General features: G+C 40.9%; 1 protein-coding gene across 11 annotated transcripts in view; it reads left to right on the top strand.

Moving 5' to 3' along the window:
• The window catches only part of LOC108292769 (microtubule-associated serine/threonine-protein kinase 4), a 347,164-nt gene that overhangs the window by 320,195 nt on the left and 14,424 nt on the right, over window positions 1-12,545 (top strand). For 9 of the 11 annotated variants that reach the window (XM_037733236.1, XM_037733235.1, XM_017513848.2 and 6 more), the window contains 5 exons: window positions 1,315-1,442; window positions 1,795-2,030; window positions 6,019-6,219; window positions 9,264-9,493; window positions 10,366-10,488. In XM_037733236.1, the coding sequence (XP_037589164.1) occupies window positions 1,315-1,442; window positions 1,795-2,030; window positions 6,019-6,219; window positions 9,264-9,493; window positions 10,366-10,488 (918 nt within the window). The remainder of the gene's footprint in view (window positions 1-1,314; window positions 1,443-1,794; window positions 2,031-6,018; window positions 6,220-9,263; window positions 9,494-10,365; window positions 10,489-12,545) is intronic. The other 2 variants (XM_037733238.1, XM_017513851.2) reach the window with 1 other exon arrangement.

Here is a 12,545-nt window from a genome sequence, read left to right on the forward strand (position 1 = left end):
AAAAAAAAAAAAAAAAAAACATCAAAACAAAGAAAAGTGATAATTCTGAGGCAGTACAGGGCCCTAGGAAAAACGGAAATCAACCTGAGGGCACTCTACCTCCCTTTTGCTATTTTCAGTAGCTATGTATTTTCTGTTGCCATGACATTTTCCATGATTATTGTTTAGCTTTTCTATAACATTTAGTGACTTTAAAGTGCTCTGTAGCTTTTTTGAAATGATTACCTAGATGTACCTGCAAATTGGCCAGCACTACCCTCCCCGTTTATGGGAATGGCATAGAGGTAAGGATTTCTTGGGAGAAGGTAATAGCCTGTCTGTCCTAGACCCAGGGCAGAAGTTTTGCTAAGTGTGGGCTCAGACGAGGACTGTTCTCTGATCTGTCAAAGCCAACCCCTAAACCCCGTTCCCTCTTTGCCTTAGTGGGTATTTCATTTTCCCACTGTTTGCTGTTCTTTAGCCACTTTCCTTCTATTCCTAGTAGATTATAGGAGGCCTGAGAACCATTCCTATCAGAGCAGCACGTGTCTGAGCAGGGCAGTAGGGAGTGCTTCCTGCCCTAGGCTCTTAGATCCCCTTGTTACCTTCTCTCCTTCCTATGAGACAACAGAGATTCAGAGGTAGCTGAGACCTTGGGCTTGCCTGCGTTCTGATCCCCTTCAGGAATCCCAGTACCGCATAGGAAGCTGCCTGTCTATGTATGTGATTTGTAAGCCAAGCAAATACCTCAGGCTTTTATAACCAAATGTGCACTGCATCCCTGCCACACCACCACCCAGTCTTGAAACAGATAATTTATTCTGTTTGCACTCAATTCCAATTCATTTTTCTTCTTCCTAGCCCTGACTGGTGGCCATTAAATCTTTTTCTCTGTTGTTTTCTTTTTCCAATTGACTTCATAGTTAGAAAGTAATCAAGATGTGCATTGATCCCAAGGCCTAGAAACTCCAATGCATCTGTGAATGAATTGTGTTTGCAGATACAAAGTCCGCAACAAGATATGATGAGAGGGTGATGAATTCATAGCTCCCTATTCATATATATGTACACACACACAAGCACATACACACACACACACACACACACACACACACACACACACACACACACACGCGCTCTCACTCTCTCTTTCTCTCTGACCCTTCCTCTCAGGATTCTGTTCAACAATACTGGAAATTACTTTCTGAATACACAATTCACAATTTCCGTTCAGAATTTAGTTATCCTCTCAGGTTTTTCTCCCAAGACTTGGAGTGTTTTTCTGACAAACTCTTTCTAGTAGATGATAATAAGCACCGATTATTTGCCTTCCAGGTTTTCAGCAGTATAGATCGAATCACTCAGAATTCAGCAGAAGAGAAGGAAGACTCTGGGGACAAAACCAAAAGCACAACCTTGCCATCCACAGAAACACTGAGCTGGAGTTCAGAATATTCTGAAATGTATGTGAAACGCCTCTTAAGTAATATAAGCAATAGCTACTAGAGCAGCATTTCTTAAACTTCAGTGAGCTTCAGAATACATGGGAGGCTTGTTAACACACAGATCTCTGGGCCCACCTCCAGAGTTTCTGATCCAATAGATCTAGGGTGGGGCCTGAAAATGTGCATTTCTAACAGGTACCCCGATTATGCAGATGTTGTTGCTCTGGGCACCACACATTAAGAACCATTGCACTACACATGTCCTGGTTAGGCTGACCCAAGTCCCATTTTCACCTGGTTTCTTCCACAACTCACCTTGAACACAGTTTTCTAGTATGTATGTATGTATGACTTTGGTTTTGTTTTTAAGGCAACAGCTATCAACATCCAACTCTTCAGATACTGAAAGCAACAGACATAAACTCAGTTCTGGCCTACTTCCCAAACTGGCTATTTCAACAGAGGGAGAACAAGATGAAGCTGCCTCCTGCCCTGGAGACCCCCATGAGGAGCCAGGAAAGCCAGCCCTTCCTCCTGAAGAGTGTGCCCAGGAGGAGCCTGAGGTCACCACCCCAGCCAGCACCATCAGCAGCTCTACCCTGTCAGGTAAGCCCCTGGCTGTGGTGCCTGACATCCTCCTCACCACACTAAGTGTCTCCTAGGGCTGGCCTCGCCAGGCAGTAAGGATGCCTGTTTTATGCTGCTAGACTTTCTCCATGGTCTCAGTCCTTAGGCTTGGGACACAATCTCCTGAGAACTAACATCAGATATCTCAGACCCCTTCTGAGTGCACAGCCAGGTAGCAAACTGTTCTTATTTCAGTTTAACCTTGGGGCCAAACTTCGCTTTCTCAGCCAGGTTGCAGGGGATCTTTTGAGGGAAGTTAGAACGTGCTAAGGGAGCATGTTCTCAGCTGTTGATTCAAAGGTATGTCTTATGCAGTTGTATCTAACTGAAAGTTCAGTGTAAGAGCCAGTATCGGTAGTCAACTTGTCAGAATTACACTTGAAGATATCTTGAATCAACCATAAGACACAGTGTAAAGCCAGGTTTCTCTCTAGCATTGAAATGGATGGTTGCTTATTTGATGGAGTTGGCTTTTGTTAAGGGATTATGTTGTACGAAATAATTTCTCTCTCCACACGAGACTCAAGCTGAGTGCAGTAAGACACTTAATGCTGTCCTGGTACATCTAGGACTGAGGAGGGGAAAGGGGGGTCAGAAATACTGAGATTTAAATTGGTATTTTACATGCATATGAAATAACTCCACTGCAGACAAAAATTACCTTCCCCATCTCTGGATAATTGGAATAAGAAACTCCTGAGACATCATTGTGTGTATGGGAGGCAGTCATGGGGGCTTGGGGCTTTGAAAGTACTTTTTTGATGTTACCTTTGTGTGATGTAACCTTCCTAACAAGAAGAACAGTGTCTTCACAGATTTTTAAGGAACTTAATATATCATGGATACTTGCTGGTCCTTAGTAATGGTATCCTCACTAGATAATCAAACTTGCAATTAATTCAAGAACAAACCTTTTAAGTTCATTTAAAATATCATTTGGTTTATAAAAATTTTATGCACAGCATATTCTTCCATAGAGTAATGTGTATTTATGCTTTTTCAGAAAATAAAAGATGGATATGGCATAGGATTGCTATAATAAATGTTTCCATTAAGCTACATTAAATATGCTGTATTGATAACCATGAATGATTCCAAGATTTTTCATCAACATTTTTTTGAACTAACTGAATATTCATAGTATAAGCTTTTTAAAAATCATTTCAAGAAAAACAAATTTTATGGGCTGGTTTTATTTCAACCTCTGTGAAATAAGTTTGGATCTGTGAAGCTTCACATGTCCTTACAGTTTATTGTGGGGAAAAATAATGTTGAACTTTCTTCTTTGTCTTCACCTCAGTTTTGTTTTCATGTTGCATAATTCTACTTATCCTAACCGTAAAGCTAAGAGAACAGCAATGAGGAAGTAGTGTAAAGGCAACTTATTAGACTAAGATTCCTGACCATCTCTAGCTCATGTTGATGCTCAGATCACATGTAGATACCTTGGCATTTTCCATTCCTGGTTACAAAGGCCTTTATCTGGCTCTTACTTTGCTCTGAATAGAGTATATTCACCTTCATTTAAAATTTCTTCTTGATATAGTGAACTATTTACTATCTCTTAGTCACCTCAGCCTACCCACTACCAGAAAGGTAGGAGGAGAAGGGAGAGGAATCGTGTCTAAGCATTTGATTGATTACTCTCATAATTTAAAAAAAAAATCCACCTAGGTCCTGCCATGCATTTTGATTAATAGATTCAAACCGTCTTTCTCTCTCTCTCTGTCTCCCCCATATACACACTAAAAATAATCAAAGGCCTTGGGGGCTGCGCAGAATAGAGAGATGAGCTGATTTGCTTATAGCCAAGGGTAATTAGGGAGTCTGAAAACCGTGACTGTAGTAAAATTAAATTTGTTGATTTTTATATTGCTCCACCACCAAAAAGAAAGAACCCTTGACATTTAGAGAACATTAAGGTGACATTATCTACCATTGGCAGAAAAGAAGCACATGTTTATATGCAGTGCTGCAAAATGAGATGGCAGAGGCAAGAGGGAGAGGTGACACAAGGTTGTGTATCCACACTCTGGCATTTAGGGAAGTCCAACTTTATACCTCTTTCCCTTTTTTCATGACTACATTGTATTTGAAGCCATGAAAAATAAAAGTCTTGAAGTCCTAGGTGTCAGGCTCGAAGGTATCCAATAATTACTCATTGTAAAGAGATTCAGCTTTTCATTTTATACTTGTCAGTGATCCCATCCAAACCAAAGTACAAAGAAGGAAGTGTGTACCTTACTCAAAGAAAAACATAAGTTTTGCGAGATGAGATTTATTACTTGCAAAGCAGTTTTTATCAAGTCCTTCCATAGTTGATTTCTGTAAGAGAATGGTATATACTGTTAAATAAGAATATAAAAGTAAAAACATTGATATTTGCCTAGCATATAGGAATAAAAAGATTAACATTTGCCTTAAGATTATCTTCCTTTGTTGGTCAGATGGCTGTTATGTGGAAGTCCACGAGTCTCTTCCTGTACATACGCATAGTAGATGACCACGAAGTGTGCTGTGCCTAAAGCCACTGTCCCGAGTCCCTAGCTTCCCTTAGCCTTGACCACAGATGTAAGGTCTGTACTTTGTCCATGAGCTTGGGCCACACTACGGTTTTACAGCTGAGTTGTGTCCACATAGTAGTGTATGAGAAACGCTAGTTGTCTAACCTTTTCCTATGCAGAGTATCACGTGGGCAGCACTTCAAAATGTGCTGGCTGGCCTTTCAAAGGGTCATTTATAGTGGTGTGAAATACTCTGCATGGATCGTATCTATAAAAGTGATGAGAGAGTTGATGGCTTTTAAGCACAGGGGGCTTATAATGTAGCATTTAGAAGTAAAAATGAGATGAGTATTGTCTCTCCTGGATGGACAAAAATGTGCTATCAATGATGTTTTTAAAGGGAAGGAAGATAGAAAACCCATAACCTGGGAAAGAAAGAGTAGGACAAATCAAAAGGAATAGCTGCTCAGCTTCTCTCTGGGGGACTCAACATGTCACCCTGCTGCAGAGCCTTCTTTACTCTTGGCCTCTGCATTCACCAGCTCAGCACCAGTGATGTTCCAGTTCCCCCCACACCTCCATGTTAATCCTCTTTTGTGCTCCGTTGTTGAGGGAAGTCCCAATTTTTTTAAGTTAAAAATAACTCCAGTTTATATTAAAGATTAACAAAATTAAAAGTAAAGAAGGTGAGGTTTAGAAGGGCGAGGAAATAACATGAAGATGGAGCAGCATATGATACACTGGATTAAAAGCCAGCAGGATGGAGTAAGCTTCAGTAATGGAGGGAGTAACATCCGTTGTCTTGCTTGTCCTTCCAAATGTACAGGGAGCTTAGAATGAAAGGAGGTATATGGGCTGAGAAGTGAGAAGAGACACGTTAGGCACTTTTCTATCAGTTACATTCCTGAGCCTAGTATGAGGTGTATTCTAAGAGCACCGACAGGGAGTCCACAAAAGTCTACAGGGAGTGATGAAAAAAGTCCATGCGTCAAAATTAGGATTAACAGCATTGATAATGATAATCATCAGTATCATAGGGTAATCACAGTATGAAGTAGGTGGCCATGGTGTTTGGGAGGTAATGTTTGATTTGTAGCCCAGCCTTTCATGGTGTAAGGGGTAGAAGCACCAGAATTTATCTCTTCAAGCTTTCAAAAATATAGATTGTTGAAAGAAATTAATTCCTCTGGTTAAATGGAGTCATGGATTGAGAATTAGCAGACTGGTGTACAGGTAGAACGAAGCCTGAATAGTCACCTCTTCCATCTCTTCCTCCTCCCCATCACCTTTGTCAAACCAATCACATGTTGTTAATGTTCGCCTGACACTGATTGGACTTTCTACTGGCCACATAGGAGTATGTTTTCCGGCATTTACTCTTCCTGCTCTCTCTGTCTTCCCCTCTTCCCACCTCTCCTAGGCTAGAGTTTCCTGAACGTGTTTATCCCTTCTTCTTTGTACAGTTGGCAGTTTTTCAGAGCACTTGGATCAGATAAATGGACGAAGCGAGTGTGTGGACAGTACAGATAATTCTTCAAAGCCATCCAGTGAACCCACTTCTCACATGGCTCGGCAGCGATTAGAAAGCACAGAAAAAAAGAAAATCTCGGGGAAAGTCACAAAGTCCCTCTCTGCCAGTGCTCTGTCCCTCATGATCCCAGGAGGTAGAGAGATACTACTTGCATGAAATTGTGTGATTTGTGCATGTGGTCCCGTCCCTCCTCTCCCAATTTGGAATGCTGAGTGAGATGCAAGATTGCTTGAAGTAATAACGGGTCATGTCCCAGGACAGCTCTTGAGAGCTTCTGCCTGCAAACCCCGAATTTTCTCTGCAGGATTGGTAGGGCCCCCAAGGAGCATTTTGGCCTATTTCATCTTACTTTCTGCATCAGGGGTACAAGAGAGGCTTCCTTTCCATAAAAGCTTATTTCTGTTTTGTTTCCTTTCCTTTTCTTTTCTTCCTCCAAGTTAAGTGATAAATTTTCCTTCCTTGAATAATTTTTTTTCTCCAGACCGCATATAATTTATACACTTTATAGAGCTGCTTACAACCTTTGTTTTAGATATCTAAGTATATGCTTTTTCTCATCTAATTAATGAGGAAAATAGATAAAGAACATAAGCTTTTCATTTCTGGAGATAGAGTCACAGACAGTATTGAAATTCCGGGTTTGCCCAACCCTGTCAGTTGAGCTATCCTTCCTCCTACTGGTAGCAAACCATCTTCTGCCCTGTTTTGGAAAACTGGGCTTAATTAAGGTTTTGTTGAGTTGTAGTATTTTCCCACAGACTGGTTTTGCCTCTACTGATCACTAAGTCTGTAGTATCCCACTGGCGGAAATGAAATATACACCCTGATGGTTGTGATATCACTCAAATGACAAGAAGAGAGTAGAATGGGACTCCAATTATATTGCAGATGGCTTGTTTTTGGAAGAATACAGACCATGTATAAAAGGGATTGTTTATGTTTTTAAAATTTCATATTTGTATAGAAAGAAATTTGACATAAACAAATGCTTATTTGGGAGTAGTGCTCACTCTAGCAGATTCAGTTTCTGGGAGGTGTCCCATTTAACACCATAAAACAAACACCTGTAACCCTAGTCTGTGTGACTCTTTATAACCTGATGATGGTCCCACTGCAGCTGCACAGTTAGGAAGGTAAGTTGGATATTGTCCAGTGTAGTTTTGAAAGCTGGTGGGAAAGCCCATACTTTGACAGAATAAAGAAAGTATTCAATTTGGGAAAATAAGGGAGACCATCAGAAGGTAAAGAACAGGGCACCTGGCCTTTCAGCAGTTTGGATCTGTGTGTGTCCACATGTCCTCCTCCCATCTGCATGTCTTGAAGTTCCCTGCCTGCCAGCATGCATCTCTTCACGTGTCCTTTGATTAGTCAGGAGGGAGCCAGCAGAAGAGAACCAAGATGCTACATGAAGTCAGAGAAGGAAGGAGCATGGGTAGTGATAACAGTTGTTGGCTTTGCTCTCTGAACAAGCATAAGAATTGAAATAGTGGGTAATATGGATACCTTCAGCTTGCAATAGCCACAGTGGAACTCAACCACACTCTAATGAGCCTTCGGTAGCACTGGGAACTTTGTAGCCTGGCTCCAACTGAGCTCATGTTTAAACCTCATCATGTTTTCTAGATTATTCTGCCTTTTCTCAAGTGCACGTGCACACACAGTTTTACAGGACCAGTTAAGATCTGTTTAGATTAACATAGATGAAACAGGGATATGAACTAAAAATAAATGTGTATTTGTGTCTTAGTTCATTTCTGCTGCTATAACAAAATACTTTAGACTGAGTAAGGTATAAACAACAGAGTTTGTTGATCGCAGTTCTGAGCCTGGGAAGTACAAGATCAAGGTGCCAACAGTTTCAGCGCCTGGCGAGGGCTTGTTCCTCATAGACGGCACCTTCTCTATGTCCTCACATGGCGGAAGGGAAGAACAAGCTCTCTCTAGCCTCTTTTGTAAGGGCACTAATTAATTTATTAGGGGCAGAGCCCTCAGGACCTAATCACCTCCCAAAGGCCCCACCTAAAACCATCACCTTGGAGGTTCGATTTCTACATCGAAATTTTAGGGGGACACAAACATTCAGAGCATAGCAGTTTGCTTGTAAAACAGAGAAAGCAGTAGAATTGGTGGTTTGGAATATGCACTGAGATCCTCTTCAGGTTTCTTTACTTCACCTGCATTATCCTCTCAGAAACCTTATTAGAATTGCAAGTAATACATGAAGAGAATCAGTTGTCACCACAGTAATGTTCGTTTATAGAGAAGTCACCACTTCATTGTTTTCTTGATTAAAATTTTTTTTCCTTTCTTTTTTTTTTTTTTTTGAGACAGGATCTTGCTCTGTTGCCCAGGCTGGAGTGCCCTGGTACAATCACAGCTTACTGCAGCCTCAACTTCCTAGGCTCAGGTGATCCTCTCACCTCAGTCTCCCAGGTAGCTGGGACTACAGGCATGTGCCACCATTCCTGGCTAATTTTTTTGGATTGTTTGTAGAAACAGTGTTTTGCCATGTTACCTGGCTGGTCTTGAACTCATGGGTTCAAGTGACAAGTCCACCTTGGCCTTTCAAAAGTGCTGGGATTACAGTTGTTAGCCACTGCACCTGGCCAATTAAAATTCTTTAATCAGTATTCATTCAATAACATTGTAGAAATCAGCTGGTAAATTGATAAATTGCTTTCCTGCCTATGTGTGTTGAAAAGAACCATCTTAAAATTGTTTAGTGAAGAGTTTGGAATTCAGTATCTGTTACTATAATACAGATACTGTATAGTCTTCTACAGACTGTATAGTCTTCTCCACATGAAGACATACTTGAAATACGTGCATCTATAATTTATTTCTCAAAATAAAACATTAAGTAAAAATGTCACAGCCAGAAAGTAATCTTTGTGATGTCTTTTAATTAGCATAGAAACTAAAAAACTATAACATGAGAGTATTAACTAAAAAACTAGTTAAAATGGCAACACTCTTAAAGTTTGGCAGTTTTAGAATTCAGGCTAGTACTGATAAGAAACATTTTTATATTATTTCGTCTTTATTTTGCTATTGGAAACAAAAGGATTTGTGTTGTGACTGTGCTCCCAGTCCCGGCAGGGCTCATGTGGTGAGGGTTGGCTGCATGGATGCCTGTGTGCACCACATGGGCTTTGACAACTGGCTTCTTCATTACAGATATGTTTGCTGTTTCCCCTCTGGGAAGTCCAATGTCTCCCCATTCCCTGTCCTCGGACCCTTCTTCTTCACGAGATTCCTCTCCAAGCCGAGATTCCTCAGCAGCTTCTGCCAGTCCACATCAGCCGATTGTGATCCATAGTTCAGGGAAGAACTACGGCTTTACCATCCGAGCCATCCGGGTGTATGTGGGAGACAGTGACATCTATACAGTGCACCATATCGTTTGGGTAAGTCCTGCATGCCTTGCACTTGGGATTTTTCATTTCCAGCCAAGCTGCAGAGTGGATAAGTTGGCTGATAAATAGCAAATGTGTTTACTTTTAAGCTTGCATTTGGGACCTGTTTCATATACTTACATCCCTGTATGTATATGTTGGAATTGAATTTAGCAAAAGCTAACGTCTCATAATTCTGTCCAGTTTTTATATTTGATTCTTCTTTCTTACATACCAAACTGATAGAAATAGTCAAAGGCAATCCTGTTTCCTTCCTTGTTTTACTTTTTCTTTTTATCCTAGCTTTCTTTAATTTTTATTTTTGAGACAGAGTCTCACTCTGTCACCCAGGCTGGAGTGCAGGGGAGCAATCTCAGCTCACTGCAACCTTCGCCTTCTGAGTTCAAGCAATTCTCCTGTCTCAGCCTCCTGAGTAGCTGGGATTATAGGCACATGCCACCACACCCTACTAATTTTTGTATTTTTAGTAGAGATGGGGCTTCACTATGTTGGTCAGGCTGGTCTCGAACTCCTGACCTCATGATCCACCCTCCTCAGCTTCCCAAAGTGCCAGGATTACAGGCGTGAGCCACCGGCCTTCTTTTTAAAAATTGTCTTCTCAAATCACCTGAAATGTTTTGGTCATTCATTTTTTTTTTTCTTTGTGGCTCCGGTACTTTCAGTCTGAACCACCTGAAAATTTCTAAGTACCATAGAAAGTTTCCTATTTTAGAATAATGACAGAATAGGAATAGTAACCATACCTTTTAGATTTTCTATTAGAAGCTTAGGACACTTGCTAATTAACTCATTCCAGAAGACACAGTAGGTGTTAAGAGTTGTCATTTGTTTGCCTACAAATATCCTCTCCTCTTGGACTTTAGAACGTAGAAGAAGGAAGTCCAGCATGCCAGTTAGGACTGAAGGCTGGAGATCTTATCACACACATCAATGGAGAACCGGTGCATGGACTTGTCCACACAGAAGTTATAGAGCTCCTACTGAAGGTATTGTATCTTTTATGTCAGGATCATGCGGATGAGGCAGGTAGCCCAAAGGGGCTAGTACTGGGAGATTGATTTCCCTATGGCACACCTATGTCTCAGTACTGAGAAAGTATTCAGTCATCTCGGGTTTAATCTTACAACAAAGACATTATGATTTCTTGTTTTATGTCATGAAATAATGTCCTTCTATCTGCGTATTCATTCCCTAATTTAATTTTGCTTCTCATTCTAAATTGTTAAGTACTAAGATTTCTCTTTGTATGTATACCTCACACAGTGACATCTGTTTGGAAGTCACCTGTCTTAAATGTGACTTTCTTCAGGAACTTCTAGCAGGTTTTATTCTCGTATAGTAGAAGACAAAATTGTATTAAACTGTGAGGTTCGATCTGAAGGTACAGTCTGAGAGTTAGAGTTCTTTTGAAAGACAACATTGTAAATATATACATATGTACTATAAGTTATAGAAAGTAAGTGATAGTGAAAGAAGAGGTTCTGGCAATTATTAGACCTCTCTCTCCTCCATACAAATTAAATAGGGATCAATTTCTATTTAAAATGTTGGCTGAATAGAGCCTATGGAGTAAGAAGGTCACAGGAAGCATGACTATAAATGGAGAGAGAGAAAGGACACACACTGATCCTCTTAGATAGTTCTGTTCAGTTATTCGATTTGCTACTTGCTGACTTTAGAATATAAAGTTATGGTTAACAACATCAGAATAAGAAAAAATATATTGAAATATATATTGAGGCCGGGCGCAGTGGCTCAAGCCTGTAATCCCAGCACTTTGGGAGGCCGAGGTGGGTGGATCACGAGGTCAAGAGATCGAGACCATCCTGGTCAACATGGTGAAACCCCGTCTCTACTAAAAATACAAAAAATTAGCTGGGCATGGTGGCGCGCGCCTGTAATCCCAGCTACTCAGGAGGCTGAGGCAGGAGAATTGCCTGAACCCAGGAGGCGGAGGTTGTGGTGAGCCGAGATCGCGCCATTGCACTCCAGCCTGGGTGACAAGAGTGAAACTCCGTCTCAAAAAAAAAAAAAAAAAACACTTCTCTTCCTGCTTCTGTGAAATCTGAATGTGTATTTTCCCTAGAGGACTCTGGCAAAGTCTCTTAGCAGACTCAGATGATGCCATTTCTATTATCTTGCCCTCATCTGGTTATGAAGAACCTTGCACAACCCAAAGCCTGCATTCCTGGATGCAGTCAGTGCTGTCACTGAAATTGCTTAAATATAGTGGAGTGGAGAGCCATTGGCGCCCTTTGAAGCCATGGTATACTCTGTCACAAATCCAAAGAGCATTCTGCCTGTCATAAAGGAAGCGCTCGAGAGGAGTAAGCAATGTCATGAAACCAAGAGGATACAAGGGATTTAATTATCCTCCCAGTGAACTGTGTAATCATTCAGCTTTCTTCCAAATTTAACCAATGACTCTTGAAAACAGAGTATTAAGTGACTAGTGTCAGTGCTGGGCTCCTGTGTGCCATCATTGGGTTAACAGCAGGGAAGTTGGCTATATTGTGATACTCTCAGATGCTGTTTACACAGTGTTTTATTCTTGCAGAGAATGTCTTGTATGGAATGTCATGGCACTCTTAGAAAAAAGTGGAGAAGTTTTGACAGAGGGATGTAGGTATAGCCTTAGAACTGCATGACTACATGTACAGTGTTTGTCTTTTGGGTTATAAATATAGGAAGCATTTTCCATGTTTCATAAATTCACATTTGGTCTCATTTACCTTCACAACTTGAAAGTGAACTTGCTATGGAAGCACTGACTTCCATGCACAGGCAAACTTGTCCAAAGTCATTCAGCATCCTAGATCCATGCAGTTATAAAGTGTCATGGTTATCCAGTTCAGCTCCCCATTGGCTATGTGAATCCTTGACAGTGTTCTCTTTCAGCTTCACTTCAAAGCTTTCCTGCCATGAGGAAAGCTTTTAGGCAGCGTCAGTCTTTCTAGGAAAAACTTTGTAAGTAGACCAAGGTCGTTCTTCACCCACTAGAGTTACAGTTGGAGACGATACTTGGCCCAGTCCTGTTACCTGT

Source organism: Cebus imitator, unplaced genomic scaffold, assembly GCF_001604975.1.
Source record: "Cebus imitator isolate Cc_AM_T3 unplaced genomic scaffold, Cebus_imitator-1.0 Scaffold506, whole genome shotgun sequence".
Classification (NCBI taxonomy): Eukaryota; Metazoa; Chordata; class Mammalia; order Primates; family Cebidae; genus Cebus; species Cebus imitator.